This window comes from Panthera uncia, chromosome A2 (assembly GCF_023721935.1).
Source record: "Panthera uncia isolate 11264 chromosome A2, Puncia_PCG_1.0, whole genome shotgun sequence".
NCBI classification, from domain to species: Eukaryota; Metazoa; Chordata; class Mammalia; order Carnivora; family Felidae; genus Panthera; species Panthera uncia.
In genome coordinates this window covers 31,476,591-31,504,426 of record NC_064816.1, presented here as the reverse complement: position 1 = coordinate 31,504,426, position 27,836 = coordinate 31,476,591, and the positions used below count along the sequence as shown (strand labels likewise).

The 27,836-nt window shown below is 42.6% G+C and overlaps 1 protein-coding gene across 6 annotated transcripts in view; it reads left to right on the top strand.

Moving 5' to 3' along the window:
- Positions 1-27,836, top strand: part of MAGI1 (membrane associated guanylate kinase, WW and PDZ domain containing 1) — a 633,332-nt gene that overhangs the window by 561,831 nt on the left and 43,665 nt on the right. For all 6 annotated transcript variants that reach the window (XM_049642669.1, XM_049642665.1, XM_049642664.1 and 3 more), the window contains exon 13: positions 27,429-27,460. In XM_049642669.1, coding sequence (XP_049498626.1) covers positions 27,429-27,460 — 32 coding nt within the window. The remainder of the gene's footprint in view (positions 1-27,428; positions 27,461-27,836) is intronic.

The following is a 27,836-nucleotide window of genomic DNA, read 5'->3' as shown; positions in this document are numbered from 1 at the left end:
GCCTGACACCAGTGTGAATCTAGAGACTTTTTTTAGGTGTGTGGAAAATTATGCTAGAAGGAGATTGCTGGTTTTTTTTTTTTAAGAATATCGTGGGTTTTGGGGCACCTGGTTGGCTCAGTTGGTAGAGGATCTGACTCGATCTCAGGGTCCTGAGTTCCAGCCCCATGTTGGGAGTGGAGCCTACTTTGAAAAAAAGTAGTGGGTTTTTTTTTTTAAAGTTTATTTATTTATTTATTTAGAGAGAGAGTGTGTGTGTGTGTGCATGTGCACAGGGGATGGGAGAGAAGGGGAGAGAGAGAGAGAATCCCAAGCAGGATCCATGCTGTCAGCACAGAGCTCACCGGTGGGGCTCGAACTCATGAACCATGAAATCATGACCTGAACTGAAACCAAGAGTTGGAGGCTTAACCATCTGAGCCACCTAGGTGCCCTTAGTGGGTTTTTTAATTTACAAGAGATCATTTGTCTTGTAAAAGTTGGTTTTTGGTTTCTTTTCTTTTCTTTTTTCTTTTTTCTTTTCTTTCTTTTCTTTTTTTTTTTTTTTTTTTTTTTTTTTTTTTTTTTTTTTTTTTTTTTGCATTTTTAAAAAAAGGGTATTGTATGTAACATGGCTACCTGTGCACCTTTGTGTATTTTGTATATTTGGCTAATTCACACCGGTTAGCAAGTGGGACATTCTTTGAGATGTAATATTGGTTTGAGTCGGAATACTCTGTTTCACGAGATTTGGCAATACTTTATGAAAGTGGAGAATGTGTCTTGCTTTTGAGAGAAAGTGTGTATTGAAAGGACAGCTGACCTGGGCGTCAGGAGCCCCTCTCTGCTTCCACCTGCCCTCTTACTTCTCTACACCTCTGACCACGTTACCACTCCTGCCCTGAGACTCAGCGCTCAGTTCAACAAAATGGGTGTTTTGAACCAGTCCTCTTCCGAGTGATGCTTTTTGGCCTACTACCTTAATGCACAAAATGATGTCCTTGATGTGTTAAAAGCCAAAATTCAACTGAGTAAATTTTAAAGATTGTAACTGGCTTTTCTCAGTGATTCCTGAGAGCACCCCATCGAGCAAAAGAAAGGAGCTCTGGGAAGCTCTACAGGATAGAAGGCTTTTACATGCAGAAAAGAGTAGGATGCGGTGTTAAACTAGCACAAAGCAGATCGGTTGTGGTAGGATCACCTTCCCTTAGGGGAAGGCCAGCCTCTACCAGGCCGGGGACCTCACCAATGCTAACCAGGTAATTCCAAATGGTGTGGTGTAAGATTTTATTCCTGGGAGAGGCTGAAACTGTAAGTAAATATTAAGTCTCAGTTTGGTGATCCAGGGCTCAGCATAAGTGACTCAATTTGGGGCCTATTGTGTCATTTTTTAACAATTCCCCACTTTTGATCAGACTCTCAGCCTGAGAGATGCGACTAAAGTTTTAAGGAGTTACCACCACTCCTAGCTGCTGCTCTAGAGTTCTCAGATTTTGTTAATCTTCTGTGATGGTACTCACAGGTCATGACATCTTTTTGCTAAATCTCTGTGTGGTATTCACAGCTCACAACTCCAGATTCACAACTTTAAAAAAATGTTTATTTTTTTTTTTGAGAGGTGGGTGCAGGGAAGGGGCAGCGAGAGGGAGGGAGAGAATCCCAACCAGGCTCCACACTGTCCCTGCAGAGCTTAACGCGGGGATCCATCTCCAGAAGTGTGAGATCATGACCTGAGCCAAAATCAAGAGTTGGACGCTTAACCAACTGAGCCACCAGGTGCCCCCAGGTTCACATTTTTTAAGTTGGTCATTCTCTTTGTTTGTCTTCTGACCTTCTGTCCTTGGGGGATCATGGGCTTGCTGGTGAGCAGCTGCAAACGTGCATTTAAAGCTTTTGAGAGAATATAATTCACCAGGGAAACCATTATGATTATTATAGACGGTATAATTAGCAATGTCTGGAATGTATTTCACAATCAAGTTCCCCAAGACCCATAGCAGTCAGAATCAAGTAAGTCAAAGAAAGACCCCATTGTGAGGGAGTCACCTTTTTTAGGCCAACTGGCTGGTTCGGTGATCTTCCGTAGCTGAATTTCAGCTAACCCAGAAGTGTTCCTCCAGTCACAGAAAGGGATGTCGGCCACAGCACAGACACCTCCTTGCTCAGCTAAAAGCTAATCAGAGGCTGTTCTCTTACCAAGAACAGCTTTGGCCAGAGTCTGGGAATTTTTGCTAGGCAGTTGTTGCTTTAGCAGCAGGTTCTGAAATTATCTTCAAGAGTTACGGAGAGGTTCCTGCTCATAGCCTCAGGGCATTTACTTCTACCTGGGGGAGCCTGGTCTTCCAAAGGAGGCTGATTTTGAATCATGAATGCCTAACTGGTAATTCCTATATTCTTGCTTTTCACAAGCTGTTTGTTACATACATAGAGGAAAGATCCCAAGATTCTACAGCCAGATGATGCAGGTTTAAAGCCTAGCTCCCACCTCTATATGCTTTGTGACCTTACACAAATCACCTGAGAAAATGGGAATAATGAGACTTATTTTGCATGTGCATGTGCTTGATAAAGATAAAATAAGATACCATGTGTGCTCATTGCTTGCTGGCACACAAGTAATCACAGTAAATCAGTGGTGTTTTACTGATATTACCTAGTATCAGAAGCAACTGGGTAGTGCTGTTTTTTTGTTTTTTTTTTTTAAACAGGGTGTGGGGGCACCTGGGTGGCTGAGTGGTTTAAGCATCTGACTTTGGCTCAGGTCCTGATCTCATGGTTCATGAGTTCGAGCCCCACATCGGGTTGTCTGTTGTCCACGCAGAACTCACTTCGGATCCTCTGTCCTCCTCTCCCTCTGCCCCTCACCTGCACTCTCTCTCTCTCTCTCTCATAAATAAATAAGCAAACAAACACTAAAAAAAAAAAAAAGGCCCTACCCAGACATACAGTATATTAATCACAGTGCATGACCTCTAGGCATCTTGTATTTTTGTAGAAGTTCCACAGGCAATTCTCATGTACAACCAGAACTGCAACCATGGACCTTTCCAGGTTTTTTTTTTTTTTAATATTTATTTATTTGGGGGAGAGTGTAAGCAGGGGAGGGGCAGAGAGAATGGGACAGAGGATCTGAAGCAGAAGCTCTGTTCTGAAAGCAGTGAGCTTGATGCGGGGCTTGAACTCAGAAACTATGATATCACGACCTGAGGTGAAGTCAGATGCTCAACCGACTGAGCCACCCAGGTGCCCCTGGACCCAGTTTTAATTCTCTGACATTTAACTTGGAGGAAAATCAGGTTATAACACTAAATAGTTACTTTCATTTCTTTTTTTGTTGTTGTTTTAATAAAGTTTATTTATTTTGAGAGAGAGAGATCATGAGCAGGAGAGGGTCAGACAGAGAGAAAGAGAATATCCCAAGCAGGCTCCATACTGTTAGCATGGACCCCGACATGGGGCTGAACTCACAAACCCTGAGATCATGACCTGAGCCGAAACCAAGAATCAGACACTTCACCGACTGAGCCACCCAGGTGCCCCACAGATACCTTCATTTCTGAATAATATTCTTCTTCTAAAGTCTATAAGCAACAGATTGTTTGGTCTTCCCGAAGGTCCGTCTCCTACAGCCTCTTAATCGCACCTCATACCTTTAGAAGCATGATAAAGAGACCTTAACAGCCAGAAATTGGCTATGGAAATGGTGGTGGTTATGGTACTGATCATGTTCCTGCTCTCACTGATTGAGCACTTAACGTGCGCCCGACCTGTTACCATGGTACAGGCAGTTCATAGATATACCCGTGAATAAAACCTCGTGCACCCCATTGCTGTGACTACCCTGGAACTGCCATCACTTTGCATTGTGATTCTGAGTTAGGGTTCTCTGGGAAATGAAGGCAGGGATTGTTAGCGCCTACACTAGGAAAAAAAATGAAAAAATTGCTTTTGTTTTCGGTGTTGAAACTCCACAGCTAAATTTGCTTCCTGTAAAGCAAAGGGGAAATTTCTGGTTTGGTTGGAAAAGTATGTATAAGACTCCTCCTTGCTTAAATGACTTGTAATAAAACAGTAAATACTTCCAATGTGTGCCAGGCATAGTTGGCTCTAAACATTTTATATAGCATAATTTAAAAGAGCTCCATGAGTTAAGTAAAATCTTGGCTCCATTTAAGAGAAGATGCTGAGGCTCAGGACAGGGATTTACCAAGAATCACACAGCTGGTTAATGGCAAAGCCAGGATTTAAACCTGGAAGTTTTGGTCCTAAAGACTGGGCTCTTAACCACTAGGCTAAGCAGCATCTTGGTTTATAGATGCGTAACTTCAATACCATAAGTATTGAGGGGAATATCTTATGTATAAAGTAATGAATAAGGTCTGAAGTCCATGGGCAAATTGATGCCACTTAATTTTCATCAAAATTTACAGATGATATTTAGTTCATTAAATCATTGATCCATATAGGAAAAGTATTATCTAATCTCATCATCTAAGCACATCATCAACATTGTGTGTGTTTTTTTTTCCTTCTGAAGCGATGCACAACCATCATAATTAGAACTGCAGTGAGCTGTGCACCAGAGTTAAACCCGGGTGATCAGGTGTCTCTCTTCTCTTTGCCCTCTGGTCCTGGGCCTGAGTATGAGTTGCAAATTGCACCGCTTCAGTGTTTGACTGCCAGAATCTCTCACATTGAGCTGCAGGACCTCCAAAAGAGGAATTTGGGTTGGTTGCAGAGTGATATCCTAATAGTGCTGGAGTTCTGTGTGTTCACATCAGCAAATTCAGTCATTCTCATCCCTCCCAGGATGCCCAGCTCCATCTACCTCCTGCTTCTTCCCTGGCCTCTGCCATCCATCATATGGCACCTGGCCTTGCAGTGGCCTTGCAGCCCATCCCAGGGCTTCCTACGGCCTATGCTCCTACTAGAGAAATGTGAAGTCAACTGAATCACGTCACTCCTCTTGTCCAAATGACTTCTCATCATCCAGGTTCAGCTCCAAGGTCCTGTGCCAAAGCTGTAGCCCTTACCCATCCCTCTGTCTGACTGTTTCTTCTCCAAGGGAGCCACAGGGCTCTCTCCCTCACGTCCTTCAGGCTTCTGCTCTGAGGTTCTTTCCTACAAGAAGCCTGCTCTGACCTCCCCATGGAAAATTACAGCACACCTCCAGCACCACTTTTCTGCTCAGTGCTGCTCGCTCACGGAACTCACACTTACTTATGACTTCCATGAGAGCAGGGACTTGGACTTGGTCACTACTTCGTCCCTGCCAGCTGAGATCATGCCTGGCACATTGTGGGTGTTCAGAAAGTGATATATGTTAAGTGAAAAGTGTGAATTAACATCAGGCCCTTTGGTTTTGTAAACACTAATCCTCAAGAGAACTCTCTGAGGTGAGCACTGTATTTTTTTAATTTTATAAGAATTTTTAAAAAAACTTTTAATGTTTATTTATTTTTGAGAGAGAGAGAGACAGAGTACAAGCAGGGGAGGGGTAGAGAGAAAAGGAAACACAGAATCCGAAGCAGGCTCCAGGCTCTAAGCTGTCAGCACAGGTCCCGATGGGAGGCTCGAACTCACAAACCACAAGATCATGACCTGAGCTGAGGTCAGACACTTAATGACTAAGCCACACAGGCACCGCATAATTTTATAAGAATCTTTAAAGTTTTTTATTTTAATTCCAGTTAATATATATTGTTATATTAGTTTTAGATGTATAATAATTCCCATCACCCATTTCACCTGTGCCCCCATCAAACATCAGTTTGTTCTCTCTAATTAAGTGTTTGTTTCTTAATTTGTCTTTCTTTTCTTTCTTTTTCCCTTTGTTCATCTTAAATTCTACCTGTGAGTGAAATCATATGGTATTTGTCTTTCTCTGACTCTATTGTCTCATTTAGCATTATACTCTTTAGTTCCATCCACATCATTGCAAATGGCAAGATTTCATTCTTTTTTGTGACTGAATAATATTTGTGTGTGCGTGTGTGTGTGTGTGTGTGTGTGTGTGTATGTGTGTGTGTTTGTATCACTTCTTTATCCATTCATCAATCAGTGGACCCTTGGGTACTTCCATATCTTGCCTATTGTAAATATTGCTGCTATAAACATATGGGTCTCTATATTTCTTTGAATTAGTGTTTTTGTATTCTTTGGGTAAATACTCAGTAGTGTGATTGTTGTATTAAAAGGTAGATCAATTTTTACCTTTTGGAGGAACCTCCATACTGTGTTTGATGGTGGCTGCGCCAGTTTGCTTTCCTGCCAATGGTGTAAGAGGGTTCCTTTTTTTCCACATCTTTGTCAACACTTGTTGTTTTTTTTGTGTTGTTGATTTTAGTCATTCTGACAGGTGTGAGATGATATCTCTTTGTAGTTTTAATTTGCATTTCCTTGATGATGAATGATGTTAAAGATCTTTTCACGTGTATGTTAGCCATCTGTACGTCTTCTTTGGTGAAATGCCTGTTCATGTCTTCTGCCCATTTTTAATTTGATTATTTGTTTCTTGAGTGTCGAGTTTATAAGTTCTTTATGGATTTTGGATACTAACCCTTTATCACATATGTCATTTGCAGATATCTTTTCCATTCTCTAGCTTGCCTTTTAGTTTTTTTGATTATTTCCTTTGCTGTACAGAAGCTTTTTATTTTGATGTAGTCCCAGTAGTTTTTGTTTTTGATTCCGTTGCCTCAGGAGACATGTCTAGAAAAAAACTTGCTATGGCTGATGTCAAAGAAGTTACTGCCTATGCTCTTATATAGGATTTTTTTATGGTTGCAGGTCTCACACTTAGGTCTTTCATCTACTTTCAATTTATTTTTGTGTATGGTGTGAGAAAGTGGTCTAGTTTCATTCTTTTGCATGATGCTGTCCAGTCTTCCCAACACAATTTGTTGAAGAGACTGTCTTTTCCCCACTGGATATTCCTTCCTGCTTTGTCAAAGATTACTTGACCACATGGTGGTAGGTTCATTTCTAGGTTTTCTATTCTGTTCCTTTGATTTATATGTCTGTTTTTGTGCCAGTGCCATACTGTCTTAATCACTGTAACTTTGCAGTTTGGCTTGAATTCCAGAATTGTGATGCCTCCAGCCTTACTTATCTTCTTCAGTATTGCTTTGACTATTTGGGGTCTTCTGTGGTTCCATACAAGTATTGTTCTAGTTTTGTGAAAAATGCTGTTGGTATTTTGATAGGGATTACAATAAACGTGTAAATTGCTCTGGATAGTATAGATATTTTCACACTATTTGTTCTCCTAATCCATGAACATGGAATATCTTTCCATGTCTTTGTGTCATCTTTGATTTCTTTCGTCATTGTTTTATAAGTTTTCAGAGTTCGAGTCTTTCGCCTCTTTGTTAGGTTTATTCCTGGGAATCTTACTATTTTTGGTGCTATTGTAAATGACATTATTAATTTCTCTTTCTGCCGCCTCATTATTAGTGCATAGAAATGCAACAGATTTTTGTTGATTGGTTTTGTATCCTATAACTTTACTGAATTCATTTGTCAGTTCTAGCTGTTTTTACATGGAGTCTTTTGGATTTTGTATAGATAACATAATGTTATCAGCAAATAGTGAAAGTTTTACTTCATTACTGATTTGGATGCCTTTTATTTCTTTTTGTTGCCTTGAACACTGTATTATTACAGGTAAGACGACAGGCAGTGGGAAAATGACCAGCTCAAAACCACACAGCAAAAAGGCGACCGGGCCTGAGGCCCAACCCAGGTCTGTTTGCCTACAAAGCTCTCTGTCACAGGTTGCTCTAGATCACAAGGAAATGCATTGATGGGCATGTCCCTAGGCCAAGATACTGGAAAACCATGTCACTGAATCATAGGGGTCCAGTTAGGCGTATTCTTCAGCATCCAGTTCTGTAGTTACTAGCCACATGTGGCTGTTTAATTAAAAGTAAATACAGTGTCACATTCAGTTCTTCAGTCCAGGTGGCCACATTTCAAGAGCTCAGCCACATGTGTAGTTACCGAACATTTTTATCTTCCCATTTTTATCCTCACAAAACGTGTAATGGTGACACTCTAGAGGCTTTGATTATTTTGCCCTCCAAAGGGGATGTTCGATAGGCTTTATTTTACCTCTTGTCTTATTGTTACCCTGTGAATGGAAGGAAAAACTATGGAATTGAAGGAAACTTCATGGGGGATGGATATCTTTTGTACCGATAATAACAGGTCGTATTTATTAAATCCTTCCCATGGGTAGGTACCTGTCTAAGCTCTTTGCATGTGTTAGCTGGATGTTAAGGAATCATCAGGAATTGGGATTCAGAGAACAAGTATTAGCACCTGGGGCTGTCTGCTCTGTCCCAATGAGACAGCCTCATCAAGATTTAATAGGAATTACAGAGCCTCCACCTAGCCAACAAGTGTCTCCTCTTTGAATACTGTCCTGACATTGTTGAAGGAGTTTAATTTAAATTATTTTATTATGCAAAGTATCCTTAATCCAAAAAGGGGAAGAAACTGTAAAACACAGGAAAATTCACCTGACACTCTCACTCTATGTTAAAAAAAATATATAACCTGCCACATAGCTATCAGCAACTTAAGAGTTTGCAGAACTGTTTAAAAAGGGAAGATGTTGGGGCGCCTGGGTGGCTCAGTCAGCTAAGTGTCCAACTCTTGGTTTTGGCTCAGGTCATGATCTCAGGGTTCATGGGTTGGAGCCCCTCAGCGTTGATAGTTCAGAGCCTGCTGGGGTTCTCCCTTTCCCTCTCTGCCGCTTCCCCACTTGAGCTGTCTCTGTCTCTCTCAAAATAAATAAGTAAACTTAAAAAAATCTATAAACAAATAAATAAAAGGGAAGGCGTTGACATCTCCTTTGCGTAGTTGATTCGGTAACTCAAAGTAATTGATGGTCCCCCCTTACCTACCTTGCTTAGTTTTTTCTCATAGTTTTGGAAGCCGAGTCCTCTTGTCAGATCCAGCATGCTGCCTCATATCTTCCTAGCTGTTAAACGTTGTTCATGTTAAAATTAGCAAACTTCCTAGTGCTTCCACAGTGCAAAACAGGAGGACATTCGCATTTGCTAGCAAGGAGCCTTCTGGTCTTTATTACTAAAGCAGTTTTAAGTTGCTATTTTGGTTTATTGCCATGGTTTAAAGTTATCAAGGATTTTAGTTGAGACTTCTTTATAGAACATTAGGTCACATTCATATTCGAGGTGACATAGCAAGAGATGAGAAAAATATAAAAGTAGAACGGAGGCCAGGGTGCCTGGGTGGCTCAGTTGGTTAGGCATCCGACTTTGGCTTGTGTCGTGATCTCACAGTTCGTGAGTTCAAGCCCCATGTTGGGCTCTGTGCTGATAGCTCAGAGCCTGGAGCCTGGTTCGGATTCTGTGTCTCCCTCTCTCTCTCTGCCTCTCCCCTGCTCGTGCTTTGTCTCTGTCTCAAAAATGAATAAATGTTAAAAAATTTTTTAAAAAAAGTAGAACGGAGGCCAGGGTGGCTGATGGAAGGTGAACGAGGGGCGTGGGGATGGCCTTTGGACTGCAGACCGGGACGAGGAGTTCAAATTTCATTTTCAGTGTGAGGACCAGTGTCAATGAAGCAGGGAAGGGACGAGATCTCACGGAAGGTTTTTGACAGTCCCTTTGCATACGTGTAAAGAAAGTATTCTAGAAGCACGGGTGGGGAGAGGGAGACCTCTCAGGGCCAGTGCACTGGTTTGATAAGGGTATTGGCAGCTTGGACCAGAGTGTGACACCAGTGGTGACAGAGGGAGCAGAGGATTTAGGAGGATTCAGGAGCACCAACAGGACTTGATGGGGAGCAGCGGCATAGAGTTCCGCAGACTTCTTCTGTAAAGGGCCATATGGTAAATATTGTAGCTTCATGGCCCATACGGTCCTGCCACTCTATTCTGTCCTTTTGTAGCAGATGACACGTAAGCAAATGGATTGTGTGTGTTCCAAGAAAACAGTATTTGGTCCACTAGGCTATCATCTCCCGACCTCTCCTGAAGAAGGCGGGGAAAGGGGAGGAGCCAAAAAATGTCCCCTGCGTTTTGGCCTCGGTACTTGGATAGATGGAGGGGCCATTTGCTAGGATTTGGCTTCTGAAGTAAGAGTGGGTAGGCCTTGAACTCTGGAATCCAGGGCTCCTTCTCAGTCATATTAAGCGTGAAGTACCCATGTGACATCCAAGTGAGCAGAAGCATAGGCAGTTTTCTGGGATCTGCGGTTCAGTAGGGGCAGAGTCAGGGCAGAAGAGATCCGTTTATGAGCCATTTGTCATATCCATGAGTGTGCCACGGAGTGTGAGCTGTGTGCGGCTGCTTTTCTTTTCTATGGAATTTCATAGTTCTAATCGTATTGTGACAAGCTGCTTCCGAGCTGAATCATTCCTGCTCTTAAGCAAGAATTGAGCACATCCTTTGTGTACAGCTCTAAGATAAGGAGAGAGAACACAGGGACCTCGCAACATAAGTACGGAGACAAGACTCACGCTTGAATTTTACCAGCAGTGATATGTAGTCTGAATCTGTCACAGATGTGGGTAACAGGTGACCCAGGCAGGAGGAGGGGTGACAACAGAGCCTTTTTGCATGACCTGAGTCTAGAGCACTGTCTCTACCTCAGCATTTTTAACATTTTGGGCCAGATAATTGTCGTTGCCAGGGTCCATCCTGGGCCTTGCAGGATGTGTGACATCTCTGGTCTCCACCCAGTAAGGTGCCAATCACATACCTGCCTCCACACCCCACCCCTCCCCCCGAATTGTGACAACAAGATATGTCTCTAGATGTTGACAAATGACCCCTTGGGGGCAAATTTGCCCTGTATGAGAACTATCAGACTAGAGCTTGGAGGTATGAAAAGCGTTTGGAGTTGCAGACTGGGAGTCCACGGGCAGTATTCGGCCTGACCCACTCATGTATTTTTCAGTAGTCTCTTAAAATTTTTAAAACTCTGAATGCATTTAGTTGGTACCACCAATTCCAGCTTGCCAGAGTCCTCCCAGTTTCCCCTCGCCTTCCATCTGGCCTGGCACACTCTTGCCCGAGCCTGCCCGTTGCCCCACAGGCAGCCGAGTTTGAGACCCAAACACAACGTGTGGAAGGGCACGCTTGGAGGCGCACAGACTTGCTGTGGACACATTTCCTAGGAAATTTCCTAGGAATTTCCTTTTTCATCACCATCTCGAAATTCTAGGAACCGGTTACCTTTCTTTCCTTTTTATTTATACTTTTTGTTCCAACAAAAGAAATAAGGTATCTTCAGACATTTTTACCTTTGGCGTTAATTCTCCTACTATCTGACTTTGGTTCCATGTGAAAATTAACTTATGAGTTACCACCTCCTTGGGACAGTCTCTCCCATATGAAAAGTCTCAGCTGTGAGAGATGTTATTATAGCTTCTCCCTTCTCTGATAATAGCTTTGCGACCTTACTGCATCGAGTTTCTCTTTATTGCAAGAGGTGTCTTCCTAGCCTCTGCGCTAAGCATTTTTCAGTTCTGAACATTTCCAAAACTGTTATCTGAGGCAGAGAGTTTACTCTGTGTAATATTTTCTTCACCTTCCTTCATTTCCCTCAAATTAAATCACACATTCTTTACCACCATCTGGAGTTAAGTAGTTGACATGGTTTTTATTGAATCTGTCTTTGCATTGCCACCTGCAGTTTTGAAAACATACCCCAACATATCCTTTGCCTGGTATTTCCCCCATTTGTATCCCTGCTCCGATATTAATCACGTCCCCTGTTTGTGAACATAATCCTGTTTGGTTCAGACATCTCAGTAGAATCTTAATGTAATGTCTTTGAAAATAGCATTGGGTCCTTAGGAATATTGTGTTTCCACTGGCAACTTGGAACACGCCTTTGTTTGTGCCAAGGTGTTACCTGGGTTTATTTCATACTTCTGTTCTTTTTTTTTTTTTTTTTTTTTTTAATTTTTATTTTTGAGAAAGAGCATGAGCAAGGTTGGGGGGGCGGGTGCAGAGAGAGAGAGTGGGAGACCCAGAATCCGAAGCAGGCTCCGGGCTCTGAGCACAGAACCCAGTGCGGGGCTTGAACCCATGAACTGGGAGATCATGACCTGACTGAAGTCGGACGCTTAGCCGACTGAGCCACCCAGGCGCACCGTATACCCCTGTTCTTATTTTGTCTCTAATGTTCTCAACGTTTTTTGTTTCTCGCCATATGCAGTACATGCTCCTCATTCTCGCTCGTCCAGGGGACTTCAGCAGTGTGCTAATCTCTCATTACAGATTAATGACGTGCAAGTGCACATTTAAAATAAAAGTGGTTCATCACAACCTCCCCATTTTCTCACGGTTAATTCTTTTTCTGGAAATCTCATTTCTTATATTACCTTTGCCATGAAGAATTCTAAAATACCGTCTTTACGATTTTAACACTTGAGGCACCGGTATTCGAAAGATCCTTTGGCACTGTGCCGTAGAGTAGCAGTTACAATAGCCCCATCACCCACCAGTTGTAAGACTGCCTCATCGAGGGAATCCGTCTCTGTCCCTTGTGTCGGCTACCACCTCACCTCATTCGGCAACCTGAGGTGGTTTGTTTTTTTTGTTTTTTTTTTTTTTGTTTTTTTTGGCAGTTGGTTATGTTCAAGGGCTCTGGCATGCCGCCTTCATCTAAAAAGCTATGTTTTAAAAAGGCTTTTGCATCATTGCATAAACACTAATCAGGTTTTTTTTTTTAATCATTTGGAGATAATTGGAATTAGGTCAGTGCTCCCTTAGATAGATATGAATGTTGTTTCTAATTTTAAAAATGTTCTCTGTGATTACTTTTGCTATAGACACCATGTACCCAAGTGGGGAATGATTGCATTAAAAAATCACAGAACTGCCCATTGATTAATGGGATTCTTTGTAGGTTTCCCCCCTGCTGAGCAACTTCCACTTAGACTTGGCTGTTGAAGAAGGAAGAAATAGTTTTACAATCACAGAATTTCTCCAGCTGTGCACTGTTGACATCATGGAGTGGATCATTCTTTCCTGTACATCATAGGCATCTTGGCAGCATCCTCAGTCTGTACCCACTCGGATGCCGGAAGCACCTTTTCCTCCTCTCCCATGGTAACTTCCAACAGTGTCTTCAGAATTGGTCCATGTCCCTTGAGGAGCAGCATCAACTTTTTGGGGGGAAAGTACTGTTTTGGGCACCCATCTTGCTTTTGCTATTGAAAATGCTCTGCTCTATTTTTTTTTTTCCAAGTGCAGGTGAAATCAGTTTATGGATTACTTGTGGTTGAACTTAGATGGAAAGAATTTCAACACAAGAATTCCCCATTTCCTCTCCATCATTGCTTCTACTCAGCAAAGGAAGTAGCAGCTTGGCCAGTTGTCACAGTGGCCTTCTGTCCTCCTCTCTGCCACCAGCTAGCAGTGTACCCCAGGCCGGCCATGGGCACTGTCCCTGGGCCTCTGCATTGTCATCCAAAATATGGGTGCAGCTGAACCCTCCTCAGTACTGTAGTGAGGATGGAAGAAGAGGAGGGCTTCTGGTATTTGCAGTGTGGCCCTGTCCTGATGGAGGGTTTGCTTGTCCTTCACATTAGACAGGACCTACGAGAAAGGAGGTAGAGGAGATATGCTCAGGTGGTCCTGCTTCTCAGCATTTGTGGCCTAATTTTCTGGGACTGAGAAAAGGTAAAGGAAGGCAAAACAGAGGAGCCTCAAAGGAAAAAGTAGCCGGGGCTATGTTCCTTCCGATCTGTGATGACATGGTTCTCAGTAAACGGTGAGACGAGACAGAAACAGTGGAATCAGGACAGAACAGTAATAGTCAACGAAGTTTTTCCAAGATCTCCCCTTTAGAGATCATATCCTTCCTGGGTTTCTTCCTGCTGAAATACACTTGCTAAACTACCTGCTGAAACTACCTGCTAAATGGTAGTTTATCGTTCCTTGTCCCCCTTGTTAACGATCTTAGTTTGCAAAATGAGGAATGGGCACATTGTGGTCATTTGCTCAAATCTGCTATATGAAAATTCGGTGGTTCGTGAAATCTCAAATCTAGGCATCACTGATGCAGAGAAGGAGGCCTTCAGAAGTTTGGGAAGACAGGAAAGGAGGGAGGAGGCTCTGAAGTAATGTGTGTGCGTGGGCGGGGGGGGGGGGGGTGGTTCCAGAATCCAAACCAGAGGAAAGGCAGTGGGAACGTTCCCCTTCTCTGACCATGACTTTTGCGGCCTCTTACTTTAGGGAAAGGCTAACTTTGGGTTCAAGGCCAGCGATAGGTTCACCACTCTCCTATAGGTTACCTCTCACAAAACGACCTTTATCAGTCAGACTCTTTAATGAATTCTTTTTTCCTGAGAATGGTAACTCCAACAGCAAGAGAAAACTTGGGTGAGCTGTGCACACCGCACCCCACAATATCCATGGCTGGTTTCTTGTATGTAGAAAGCACTCTCAGAAGCTCCAGGACCGCTTTAAAAATTCCATTTCCATTGTGTTTGCTTGCATTAAGTTGTTCATCTGACTTGACTCTAAGCCTGATTAGAACCTCGTTTACCGAGAAAAAAGCAGCAGGAACCAGCCAAAATCAGACAGGAGAGGAAGCAAAGAATCCTGGTATTTGATCCTCCACAGTGAGAAATCTGTTAAGCGTCTTCCTCTCTGAAAATACTTGCTGGGTGAGCATGTGTTTCATTTCCAGTATGAATTTCTCTTACCCTTCCCTGCCATAAATGCAAAGTACTCCTTCAAGGAAGTGCCCTGGGATACATCTCATTCCCAGATAAAATATTTCATTAAATAGCCTTGCAATTCTTGAATTTTCCCTGCATCTTAAATGTACTTGACCTATAAAAATTATTTCTAACTGAGATTCCTCCTGAGTGGGACCGTGTGCGTGTTGGGCGGTGGGGGTGTGTGGGGTATGCTTCTGTCTTGAAGCCAATGCAGTTGGCGAAATGACTTTTGACTCACTGAAATCTAAGAGTTGAAGAACGCCTCAGTTTCCGCCGCATCCACTAGCTATATGGGGCAGCAAGTCCTTAGAAAATGACAAAGTCAAGCAAACAGCTTTTCTTCTTCGTAGTTCACATAATCACGGAGTCCAATTCAGATATTGTTTCAGCAAGAGGATTTTAAAGACATCTAATATCTCCATGGGAGATGAATGGGGCTGCTCCTCACATGTCCTCTGCTCTTTGGAAGAACCTGACCCTTCAGTAAATGGCTCTTTAGGTCTGACTTCCAGACGCTTTGAATAATGTAGTGCTGTAGGACTCCCAAGTCGGATCACCTTGCTGTTGTTAACTAGGACCTGTGTTTTCTAAAGCTAATATGGTTTCCTAAATTTAAGAGATTGAAATAAAGTTTGATACGGTGCCGGGTGGCTTCAGTCACAATTAAGCAGTTCGATGATAAAGTTAATTGAAATGACCAAATGAAAAGACACCCTTACAGAGCAAATGGGAAAATTTGCCTCCAATTTTGCAAAAGTACCTTGTGACTGAAAAGCGATTGTCACACCAGTAAGACTGTTAAAACCGCTCAAGAGATTCATACATTTAAGCTGGAAAAGACCTGAAATATTCTTTTTCATCAGTGTTTGTTTGCCTTTTGTGACGAAGGCTAAGTCATTGGGAATCTTTGAACTCAGTGTCGGCATAAAAGTTGCTTTTCTAAGGAAAGGTGTGAAGGGTATCCTTCACTTAAGAATTACTTCGACTCTGGAAGAGTCCCTGAGAACACATCCATTTGCTGGAGCCGAGAGCTGCGGGGTTTGGGGTTTCTTTGTGAGTCTTCATTAAATCTGAGACCCGAGCCATCCGTTGTGATGGGAATTTAGAACACAAGGTGGCACAGCAGACAGAACCTTGCTCTCCGCGCGGAGGGAGGCAGCCTGGAGCTGAGCTGAGCTGAGCTGAGTCGGCAGCACACGAATAAATCAAGAAACAGCCCAAGGATCAAGAGCTGTTAAGCAGTCACAGCAGCGATGATGATGATCAAAAGACCACGCTGCCCCTCCCCTCTGCCTCCCCGGCCCTTCCTGCAGCCCTCAAGATACAAATGCATTTCATAAGCCTACACATTCACACATGCATTCAAAAGGCAGTTGCTGAACTGGGGGCCAGATACTGCTTTAGGGCTGGAGAGTAGCCCTAAGATCAGAGAGACCAGGTCCCTGAAAGGGAGAGAATAAGCCAGTAAATGATAACAATCAACAATGGAAACAATAAAGAGGTAAACAAATAGTATGAGCTTAGAGAATCACAGGGTCTCTGGAAACAAAAGAAACAGGACTGCGTGAAAAAGTGTCCTAAGAAGGGTCACCTTCGGATCTGCTGATGGCCAGGATCCCTGGGTGGCTTCTCAAAAGTAGCAACATTTGAGGAGAGCCCCAAGTGATGAGAAGCCACACATGTAGGTCTACGGGCATAATGTTCCAGGTGGAGGGAACAGCCAGTGCAAAGGCCCAGCAGAGTAAAAGGAATTAGTCTGGAAGTGGAGAGTGCCTTTCTGGCTGGAGCATGGGTAGGAGTAAGGGTAGTAGGAGATGAAATTGCAGAGGCAGGCAGGGTCAGACGAAGGAAGGCTTTGTGGGACACGGAAAAGAGCTTGTACCTCGTTGAAACTGTGTTGGGAAGCCATAGAAACATGTAGTCTGCAGACCATATAATCTGATTTATGCTGTAGAAAGATGTTTCTGGCCTCTGTGTGGATAATGGATTAAAAGGAATGAAGAATAAAGCAGAGACTGATTCTTAGGTTCTTACAGTCATCTAGGCTAGAAAAGCTGGTGGTTGTGGAGATGGACTGACGGATGGGTTCAGGATATATTTTGGAGACCTGTGTTGTAGGAAAGACAAAGAACCTCAAAAAGGGCCTTAAATTTCAGGGGTTTAGTGTCCTGTAAGGTTAAAACAATGCAGGATGCTCTCCTGGATCTCTTTCTTGGTCCTGTGCCTAACTTTACATTGCTAAAAATAAAGCAACCAGGATAGAAGTCACCCTAAAAGTCAGTAACCCTGAAGAAAAGGATCCTGGCATGTATTTTTTTTAACCCAGAAGCTTCTCAGCACCAATTACAGTGATAGGTTTCCTTTCAGGGCCAGTGGCCTTAAAATAAGGGCCCACACAGTATCCTGTTTTTCCAACCCAGAAAAGGAATCCTTATTGGTTTTTTCTTTCAATGAGCTATTTTGAACTATTCTTTCTTTCATCCCCCCCTTACACATTATAAGCAGCTAAAAGTCAAACTTTCAGTGTTAGGGGAACTGCTTTGGAGCTTCCAGGCTACAAGTAGGGGTCTCTTCTTGCAGGGAGACCTCGACAGGCATGGGGAATAAGAGGTTGGGGGACAGGGCCAACCCTTAAGAATTTCCACAAAAGCCCGTTCACACTTGAAATACAGATGTTAGCGGGGGGCACCTGGGTGGCTCAGTCGGTTAAGCGTCTGATTTTGGCTCAGGTCATGATCTCATGGTTCGTGAGTTCGAGCTGTGTGCTCACCGCTCAGAGCCTGGAGCCTGCTTCAGATTCTGGGTCTCCCTCTCTCTCTTTCCCTTCCCCATTCACACACTGTCTCTCAAAAAAATAAAGTTTAAAAAAATATCAAAGAAATAACAGGTGTTAGGAAAGCCAAGTTCTCAGCATGACAGGTAGGGAGTCTTCCTCAGAGTTAGAAGCATTTATAGACTAAGACAAGACCCTATGCCTAAATACCTGAATTACAAATGTTTCTAACCAACATAGCGTTAGAGAGCTCTCTTGGAATCATTTGAGGAAGTGGTGTAATTCCACCCTTAAAGAGTAGATCTTGATTGAAATATTCTCTGGAGAAGAAAGATGGGCCTCATGGTACATCATGACCAATTAGTGGTCTTTTTCAGTTGACAGTTGTTTTTCTTTCCCCTTCTAGAAAGAATATGCCATAACTCACTCCTTTTCCTGCACCTATTTTTTTTTTTTTTAATTACGTTATTAGGTGGTGTCAGGATACATTTGCAAGCTAGGAAGAGCTCCTACCCACTTTGGAAACTGTACTTTATAGGACTTGGGTGTCAGCCAAGCTGTTAGCTCTAAAGAGTTGCTTCATTGCCCGCAACTCAGAGACCAGTCTTGTTATATTTTTAGTATGTGTAGCCCTGAATGGCCCATGATTTAGGTACTGTGACTTGGGGTAAAATATCAGAGAACCTTATTGGCTATGCCTAGACTCCCATGCTATCTCTACAAAGGGAACTCTTCCTCAATCCACATCATGATTATGGGTTCAAGATACCTTGACCTGTTGACCAACAGGATGATGTCCATGAAGCTGTAGGCAAAAATTTTTATGAATGCATTTTTTTATGGGTAAACACCCCTTCGTAGTGAGCTGTGATCCAGAATGGATTAAGCACCTTCGAATGAGACCGTATAGTTCAGTGTTCAAAAGCAGTCTTGGCATTAGACCAAGTCTGCCTTCAGCTGCTCACCTGAGTGTGTGACCATGGCCGTGTTACTTAATCATCAATGTCCCGGTTTTCTCATCTGTAAAATAGGGATGATGTTAGTACTGAACTCAGCAGTTGAGAAGAATAAGTGTATGTCAAAAGGCAAGCTCTCAGCTCTTTTAGTTAATTTTACTCTCAGCTCTGAAGTTAGAAGACTTCTTTTTTTACAAAAATGGACAAACGAGAGGCCAAGTTGTTGACCCTTTATGGTGTATTCCACGTGTTTTGGGGGGTCAACCACAGTAGCACTAGTTAGTCCATTGACCATTCTGAAGGGACCATTCATCTCTCAGGAATTGCACGGTGACAGTCCTTTTGAGCGGCTCCAAGTATTAATGACTTTGGGCCTCTCCTCACCTGCGCCAGTTCAAGGCTTATGACTTTGAGGTGAAAGGCTCTGTAAACTATTAGCAGCCACCAGACTTGCAAGCCATTTATTTCTCTGTGGGACATATTTATTAGGCTGTATGTACTGTGTAATTGAAGCCGACTTCTCTGTCACTATAAAGCCGGGCAACCATGTTCTTCTTACCAAATGCCAACTGACACGCATTGGGAGCTTCTTATTCCAGAGATCTGAGACCCAGTCATCTCTTTAAATTATGATGTCCGTAATATTTTGTAATGACCATTATTAGGTCCCCAAAGGAAAGAATGTCTTCCTCTTTTTGGAGACACTGGGGCTGACGCTCTCGTTCTTGGCAGCCAGTATCATATTTGCATTGAAACATTACACCGCAGGGTTGGTCATAGGATTTGATTGGAGGAAGGGGGAGAAAAAGCAAATGTGTCTAAACTGCAACCCTTTTTTAATTTTGTTTTATGGATTCAATTTTGAGATATATAGCACTTGTAAGGTCCTTCAGTGAAAATGTACTCTAGTTCAAACTCGGCCTTGAGTTTATATTGGCACGCTGATTTTGCTTTAAACAAACAAACAAAAAAAACCTTTTAGGGGCGCCTGAGTGGCTGTCGGTTAAGCGTCCGACTTCAGCTAAGGTCATGATCTCGTGGTTTGCGTGTTCAAGCCCCACGTTGGGCTCTATGCTGAGAGCTCAGAGCCTGGAGCCTCCCTTGGATTCTCTGTCTCCCTCTCTCTCTGCCCCTTCGCCACTCATGCTCTGTCTCTCTCTCTCAAAAATAAATAAACATTAAGAACTAATAATAATAAAATAAAAATCACAAACCTTTAAAAATCTTGTTATTTTTCAGTCAAACATCAGTCATTACATGTTGCTTCCAAACTCCTGACCCCACAATTAAATACCAGCCTCCTTCAGTGTTCAGCTCCTCCCCTCCGCCTTCTTCTTCATATCAGATCAGCTTTCTTCTCTCGTACTCCCAAGAGCAATAGTGCTTCTTTCCATCATGGCCCTTAGCACTGACCACACTCAATATTGTCTAGTGTGTGTGTGTGTGTGTGTGTGTGTGTGTGTGTGTGTGTGTGTGTGTCTTTTTTTTTTTTTTTTTTTAAGACTATGAACTCGTCCAGGTCAGAGCCATGTCTGATTTACCTCTATCTCTCCCGTAATGCTTCGGTAGGCATATGGCAGAGCTCAGTAAATCTTGCATGGGTGAACAGTCACATGGACGGTTCCTTCCAAGCTCAGGTATTGGCTCTACAGGAAAGGCGTGCTCGACCACCTGGGATAAACTGGCTTTGCATCCCAGACACAGCCTCTTCCATCATCCTGCTTCTTTTTCATCACCGAAACTATCCCTCTGAAATTATTTGCTAGGTTATGTATATTCTCCCTTCCCCCACGTAACGTGAGCCCTATGAAAACAGGACCTTGTAAAAGATCTTATTCGTTGCTTTAATTCATGCCAGCTCTTGGCCAAAGCAGGCCCTTAGCACAGTTTGGTTACATGAGGGAGTGAATTTCTTTCCTACCTCCAGTGGAAAAAGTTAAGCTGAGTGTACCTACCTTTTGCAGTTTTCTTCCCTCAGCATTTTATCTGTAGGGTGAGTGCAGTTTAAATGTAATCCTGGTTTATACCTTTTTTTTTTTTTTAATGTCTATTTGTTTTGAGAGAGTGCATAAGCAGGGGTGTGGGTGGCAGAAAGAGAAGGAGAGAGAGAATCCCAAGCAGGCTCCACGCTGTCAGCGCAGAGCCCAATGTGGGGCTTGATATCACAAACCATGAGATTGTGACCTGAGCCGAAATCAAGAGTCAGATGCTTAACTGACTGAGCCACCCAGGTGCCCCCTGGTTTATGTGTTTTGTATTAAGCAAACCAACCAAACAAAAAAACTAGTTGGTCGAGATGATGCAGATGGCTCTCTAAACATGGGTTACTAGCCATTAATGTTAGTTATTTAAAGTCTGTGATTTGCTGTGAAGTAATGATCAATTCTGCCTCGCTGAGGAAATCACAGATTTTCTCACTCTTTCCTTCCTGCACGCCTCCATCTTGGTACTTCATGCAACTCTGAGTGTTTTGATCCGTCCTCATACTGCCTCTCCCCCCCCCCCCCCCCGTAAAAGCATTACCCTACCAGGTTCTTTGTTCTTTCATGTAGCAGCAATTTTGCTGATAAATATCAGTGCTCTGCAAAGTCCTTTAATGCAGTTTCTCTCCTGAAAAAATTTTTCCATGTGCCCTTTAGCTCTTCCCGAGAAAGAAGAAGAAACATGCACTGAAACTTTTCTCTTTCTGCTTGATCCTTCCTTCTCATTATCCTTTCTATTTGCAGATAAAGTATTTTATATACACTGTCCTTATTAGAGGCACAAACTTAGCAGAAGTCATCCTCACTCCAGGAGTTGCATCTAACACCATAGACATGTGCTTGGACAAGGTGACTTAACCTGGGGTTCAAAGAACCCAGTAGAATTGGCTTATCAAGGTTATCAAGGTTACAGTAGAATTGGCTTATCAAGCCAATAGATTGGCTTATCAAGGTCAAGATTTCAGAGACTACTGGAAATGATAAGCAAAATTATTTGCTTCTATGCAGCTTTGCTTCAGAGAGGCTCTAACAGCTTTTTTATCCTATTTTCAGTCAAGGCCATGGCCCAGTAATTTGTAACACAGCCACTTGAGTAGAAATGGTAGTCCTTGAGCCAATAGAGAGCTAGAAGAAACTCCAGGTAATTTTTAACCTAGCGGTGCACTAAAGTGAATAAACGTATCATTGTCCAAACTCACTGAAAAACGCTTCTCTGTTTATACTTGTCGTTGTGTGTAAAATCTGGAAAACTTGGGAAAGACTCAAAGCAATATGAATAACTTACTAATTCTAGAATTCAGAAACAGTATTTTAATACATGTTCTTGTAGTCTTTGGATGTGTGATGTGTGTGTGATACGTGCATATACCTATTTTTACAATGAGTTTATATTCTGTGTACAGTTTTATCCTGCTTTTAACATCTTGTATCATTACTACTTTTCCACATCACTAAATGTTCTTCACTGGACCCATTTTTAATGGATTCATAATCTTGTTGATAAAACAATGTGTTTGCTCAGTCCCCTGTTCTTAGGAGTCATTTCCAATTTTTATCTTCTTTAAATAATACTGTGTTGAACATCCTTTTAGATACATGTAAATCTTTGTGAGCCTCTCTGATTATTTCCTTAATGCACACTCTTAATGACGAGTTTATTGGGGGTAAAGTCCGCTATAATTTTCAAGTTTGGCATTTAGGAATACATGTTGATGTCTTTTAATTTTTTTTAATGTTTTCTTTATTTTTGAGAGAGAGAGAGAGAGTAAGCAGGTGACGGGCAGAGAGAGAGGGAGACTAAAAATCCGAAGCAGGCTCCAGGTTCTGAGTTATCAGCACAAAGCCCAACGCGGGGCTCAAACTCACAAACTGTGAGACCGTAACCTGAAGTTGGATGCTTAACCAACTAAGCCACCCAGGCACCCCAATTGATGTGTTTTAGAATAAAAAAGATAGTGGGGTCTGAGATGAAAATGTGCTCAGGAGTAGTCTATTCTGTTTTTGGAATATAAGAGTAACCCAGACCAAATTCTCACAGTCGTCTTTTCCGTGGCTTTCAGTGATCTCCATGAACTAACCACCTGATTGCCTCAATCAATCAATCAGTCTCTCTCCCGCTCTCTTTCTCTCTCTCTTTTTCACTTTATGTAACAGTCCCCCTGCTCCTTGAACATTGCATTCGTTACCTGATTCAACACCAGTGCTGTTTTCAGTCACCCGTTTTGTGATGCAAAACTTTAAAGAGTCCCCTGTGTTCTAGGACATGTTCTAGCACATTAGTATGTGCTAGAATGCAAAGGAGGAAACCAAAATGTTTCCATTAAAACGCTCACATCTAGAGACCAAGTACACACTGGATTGACTATCACAATAAAAACAATGTAAATTAATGGTACATTTTTATCACTTGTAGATCCCCTTTGCTTATGACAGTGACTTTCCAATTCACACTTTCAAAGCCTTTTGCATGATTTTTTCTTTGTTCTTTCAGTCGGTGAGGTTGGTTGACATTGTCACTTCCTTTAGCCTGGAGGAAGTTAGGTCCAAGAAAGTCTGATTTCTTTGCCACAATTCAGGCTTGATCATCTCGGTGCCGAAAGGGCAGTGAATGACTAATGTTTGGCTTCTCGTGGAAGAGTAGCTGAGCTATCGACATCTTCCCTACGTCCATTTAGTCCACAGGATAAACACAAGTCTTAATCTCAACAGGGTGCCTAAAGAAACTGTGTACGTATATATTAATTTGGGGGAAAGTAAGCAGTTCTTGAAGGCTCTAGAGGTGAATGATGGCTCTTGAGATTGAAGAGTGCAGTAAAATGTTCTGAAATTTGGTATATTCATCTTACTTAAAAAGGCAGTATAGGCTTTTGTTTATTGTGGTATTCATCTGCGTGTACGTGTGTGTTCATAAATAAGTAAAGCTTTGCTTGTAGAAGATCCTAAAATAGGTAATAAAACCGTGAGCCAAAGAACACACAGTTTTGGCATGTAACCTTCTAGTCTTTGTTTCCAAATGCATATGTATTCTGTTATGTTTTTACTTTTTGCTATCAATTTTTGCATACAACCATTATAAAATTTCACCAAGAATAACATTTGCCATTTAGTTGTATGCGAACGTGTTCAGTAGCGTGGCTTTATGGTCTTGGTATTTAAAAGGAAAGCGTTCTCTTCATGTTATTTGGTCAGATTCCAGTCACTAACAGAGAATTTGCCATTTGGTTTCTCCAAAAGGACATTTCCTTTTTCATAGGGAACTTTGGAAATTCAGGTCCCACTTTTCTCACTTGTATAAATCACACTTAGACTCACACTTTGAATGTATGCTTCCCCGTAAAAGTTTTCTGGGACCCCTTTGAAATAGCATTTGCCACCTTCCCGGCTCTACGAGCAGATGGTGCCATTGGTAGACTCTTCCTTCTGCCTCTTCTCAAAATCTCCCTTCTCTTCCCTGAAGGGAGCAAGTGAGCCCATTAAGACAGGTGCTGTTTCTTCCCATACCTCACATGTAGTAGGTGACACGATTGCCCCTGGGAACACAAAGTGCGATTTCTCCTGGGAAAACCACCGTGGCTGTGAAGCGTGGGATCATGCTGCTTTCTGTCACCCATCCAGTGTGGGATGGCCTGCACTCAGCTCTCACTTGATAAGAACCACATCGTGTGCTTTCTAGGTCTTGGAAAATTCTGCCAAAGGGTGACCTTTTTTGAGTATTTTCTGATGAGGTCTCCCAGCTGTTTTCAAACCATCTGAGTAGTTTTGGCTAAAATATATTATAAATTGTAATCAGGAGCTTTGTTCCCGCATTCATATTCATTAGATTTTAAGATTTAATGACTATGTGGACTTAAAGCAAATCCATGATTTCTTTTTTAAAAAGCACTCAAGTGAGTCTCTCGATTTTTGACTTTCTGAATACTAATTTAAAGCCAACTTTGGCTCCTGTAAAAGGTGTAGCTTTTGAAAAACAAGGTAGCAAAGAGGAACAAATTCCTCTCTAAATTAATAGTTTTTCTTCTTTGTTGTAAAATACAACTTGTAGGGTCAGTTGAGCTGGGATACTTTGGGATGTTGCACAGAGGGCTTCCTCAGAGGAAACAGGACTATAACTATTACCCCAGTTTGCTTCAGACTGGTTGGTTTTGTACACTTAATGGAAGGGCCATTAATTAATTAATGTTCATGTTTAAATAAATATTTTATTGCCTCAGCAAAATTATGAATATGGTATTCTTGATGAAGGTTCTTGATGAAGAATTCTAGATGAAGGCTACGTTGGCCTCACCTAGCCCCTCCTATCCCAGCCCCTCCTTGCCCACCAGAAATACCCCAGTGGTGAGTCTTGTGTGGACAGTTGTGGAATGCAGACACCATGCCTTTGTTTGGGTATATTTGATACCGGCCTCCTCCTGTACCCGCCGTTCTGCAGCATGCTGCTTGCATTCAGCATCATGTTTTGGAGCCCATCCATGCTACTCAGAGAAAAAGCTCACTGCTTTTAACCTCTGCAGACTGCCTTATAGGTGCGCTGTTCCACAGTTTCTTTAGAACCTCTGGTCCTTTCCAGGTTTCTTTTATGCCACCCCTGCTGCAGTGAGCATCCTTGTATATACCTGCACTTTGAGCGTGTGTTTCTGTATGATAGGGAAGGAAAAGTACCCTTTATTTTATACACGAACTCTTCAGAGACCAGGAATTTAAGATGGTCGGTTTTATAAATGATTAGCAGAGTACGGATTAAAGCCACTTTCCCTGACTCCTCCTACCTCGTTGGAGATTCTTGACACATTTTTATAGAGAGTCACTGGAATCTTGTGTGAAGACAAGTCTGGTGAAAGCTAACTACAGTGAAATGTTGCATCTTGCAGTTAACAAAGAAGGTCAGTCGGAATTAGGGAAAAAAATCTGAGTGCAAAGATGCAATATTATATACTTTTGAAGTGTGTGCAATGACCAACACTAATATAACTGAATAAAATTCCTTAAGGGAATCACATTAATGAACAAATAAAAGAACTTCATAATTTTTTAAAGAATAGTGACCCAACCAGATTACCCAGCACAGTTATTCTCATCCACAGGTAAATTAGTTCCCCTGCAATATTTTTTAGACTTTAACAGGTTAGGCAGATGACCTTTCCTAGGGGGAGGAAGATAACCATAAGCACGTCCTTCCTGAACAGTGTAAATTCTCAAAGGCCGGTGAAGGGGTTGACATTTGAGAGGCCTCCTCTACGCCAGGTGTGAGGCTTTAAAATGTTTTGTCTATTTAAGTATCATCATCCTGTGAAGTGAACCTTACTATCTCCATTTCGTAAACTGAGATGCTGAAGCATGGACAGCTCTAAAGCCAACTTCACGAAGGTCTGCCTGTGCGATCTCGCTGGACCTGAAAGAGTCCTCCTCTTTCCACCATCTCCCAGTCTCCTTGAATGTGGTCCTCAGACCGCCTGCATCGGAATCTCCTGGAAGATTTGTTTACACTGCAGATTCCCCGGCCCTTGGGGGTGGGGCCCAGGGTTCTGCATTTGTAAAAGTCTGTACGTTCTCCTTATGTACTTGGAAGTCTGAGAGCCACTTGGCCGGGCCGTGATGACCTCGTTTTGGTGATGACGTGATGAGCCTTGCCAGAAGTGTCCCCAATGCCTTTGGGGACAAGTAATCCATGAGAAGCCATGCCTCACTTGCAGTGGGCACATGAGCAGTGCTCCTCTGCTGGCTTCCTCCTACTCATCCACTTCTGTTGCCTCATGTTACTTGTGCTGAACTTAGCACAGCTCATGGTTTGACAAGTCACTTCCCAAAGCATTGAAATCATCACACTACACGGGGATCATTTTCTAAAAAAGGTTGAAGTTTCCAGTGCAAAATCATCAGATCAGAAGTCTTATCTTTTGTGCCCAGTACAGATGGAATCTGCATTTTGCATTCTAACCCTTGCTCAAACCAAAAATAAAAAATAGATAAAAAATGAGAGGACAGCTTGCAGAAATGATTACCTTTGAAACACCGTTCTATGCTTTTATTTTTCATTCTAGCCCTCCTTTGCTTCACTCTCCTGTTGGCAGGTTTCCCATATGTCTGCCCCTAATCGCTGCTGACTTTTCTAGAAGTGTGCAGCAATCACCAGCCTCTTCCAGCTCTCACCCTTCCGTGAAAGACGGGGTTCTGGAAGAGCCAGCTAGGATCAGTGAATACCTTTTTCTCTTCTGCCTTTTTTCTTTATCCATTATCATCTTCTCTCAGCTCCATGAAATTTTCTCATTCACTCCCCCAACAATCTGCTTTCCTCTTGAGGGTCTGGCCCCAGCTAGTGTCCTTTTCAACAAGCTAAATAGGAGTGTGCTTGGTTGACTGACATGCATGGAGAGGTGTGCCCATGGTCTGGAGGGGGTCCTACAGCAAGTTAAATTTGTGTTCTCTGCTGGCAAAAGAACATCCGTCTTTGTTTTGGTGTTCAGCTCATCCAAATAAAGAAGGCATTTCCTCTCCTGAAAGGCGGTGGGGGACGGGGGAGGGAGGGAGAAAAGGAAAGAAACGACCCAAAAAAAAAAAAAGAAAGAAAGAAAAATTTAATTTTAACCATGTACTCCTCTGCAACTAAATATATACCCCTTCCTCTGTCCTGATTGGTCCGCTTCAATTGACAAGTGGATCGTGGGGAAAGGAAATATCCTGGACTTAATTGTAAGTTAAGTCTCTCTTAATCCAGAAGAGCATTTGAGATTCTGTCCAAGTGTTCAATTTCCCAGGCCGCTGAGGTCTGTGAATTTCTTTTCCCAGCCTCCAGGCTGCTGCAGTACAAGCCAGCATAGCTAATGCAGATAGATCTCCTGCCTCTCGCTCTCCTCCTCCCTCTGCTTTGATTCGATATGAACAGCCTGGTAACTCCGATGCTGGGGAGAAATCTGACATAACTCTGCAGATGGCTAGGTTGCCATGAAACACCTGGGGATTGTTCTTTAAGGAAAAGGTAACATTTATATGCTAATGATTTTTTCCCCTCTTCCCTCCTTGTTGCATTTTTTCCAGGGTTGCCAGTTCCCAAGAAGAGCCCAAAGTCGGTAAGGACTTGTCAGTTACTTGATTCTTGTTTGCCGGGGGGTGGGGGCTGGTGGTGGGAAGGGACGCCGTCTAGTTTGACTTCACGTAATGTGTTTTAGAGTAGATGGGGGAGACGGTAGCTCTGGCTCATTTGATTAAGTTCTGAGGGTCTGTTTGGTATAGAAGGTGTTTGGGTTTGTCTTTAACTGTCTAGTGATTTGTGGGCAGGCTGCAGGAGCCAGGTTAAAGAATGCATGTTTGGAATCTTCTCTATAAATGCATCACGATTCGCATTCAAATGGATGACTTTCGTAGGTGTTTTAACTTGATACAAATGCTATTGTTTCCTTTGGGAGGGGGGTGGGGGAGAGCTCCACCTGCTTTCTGGGTAAGGTT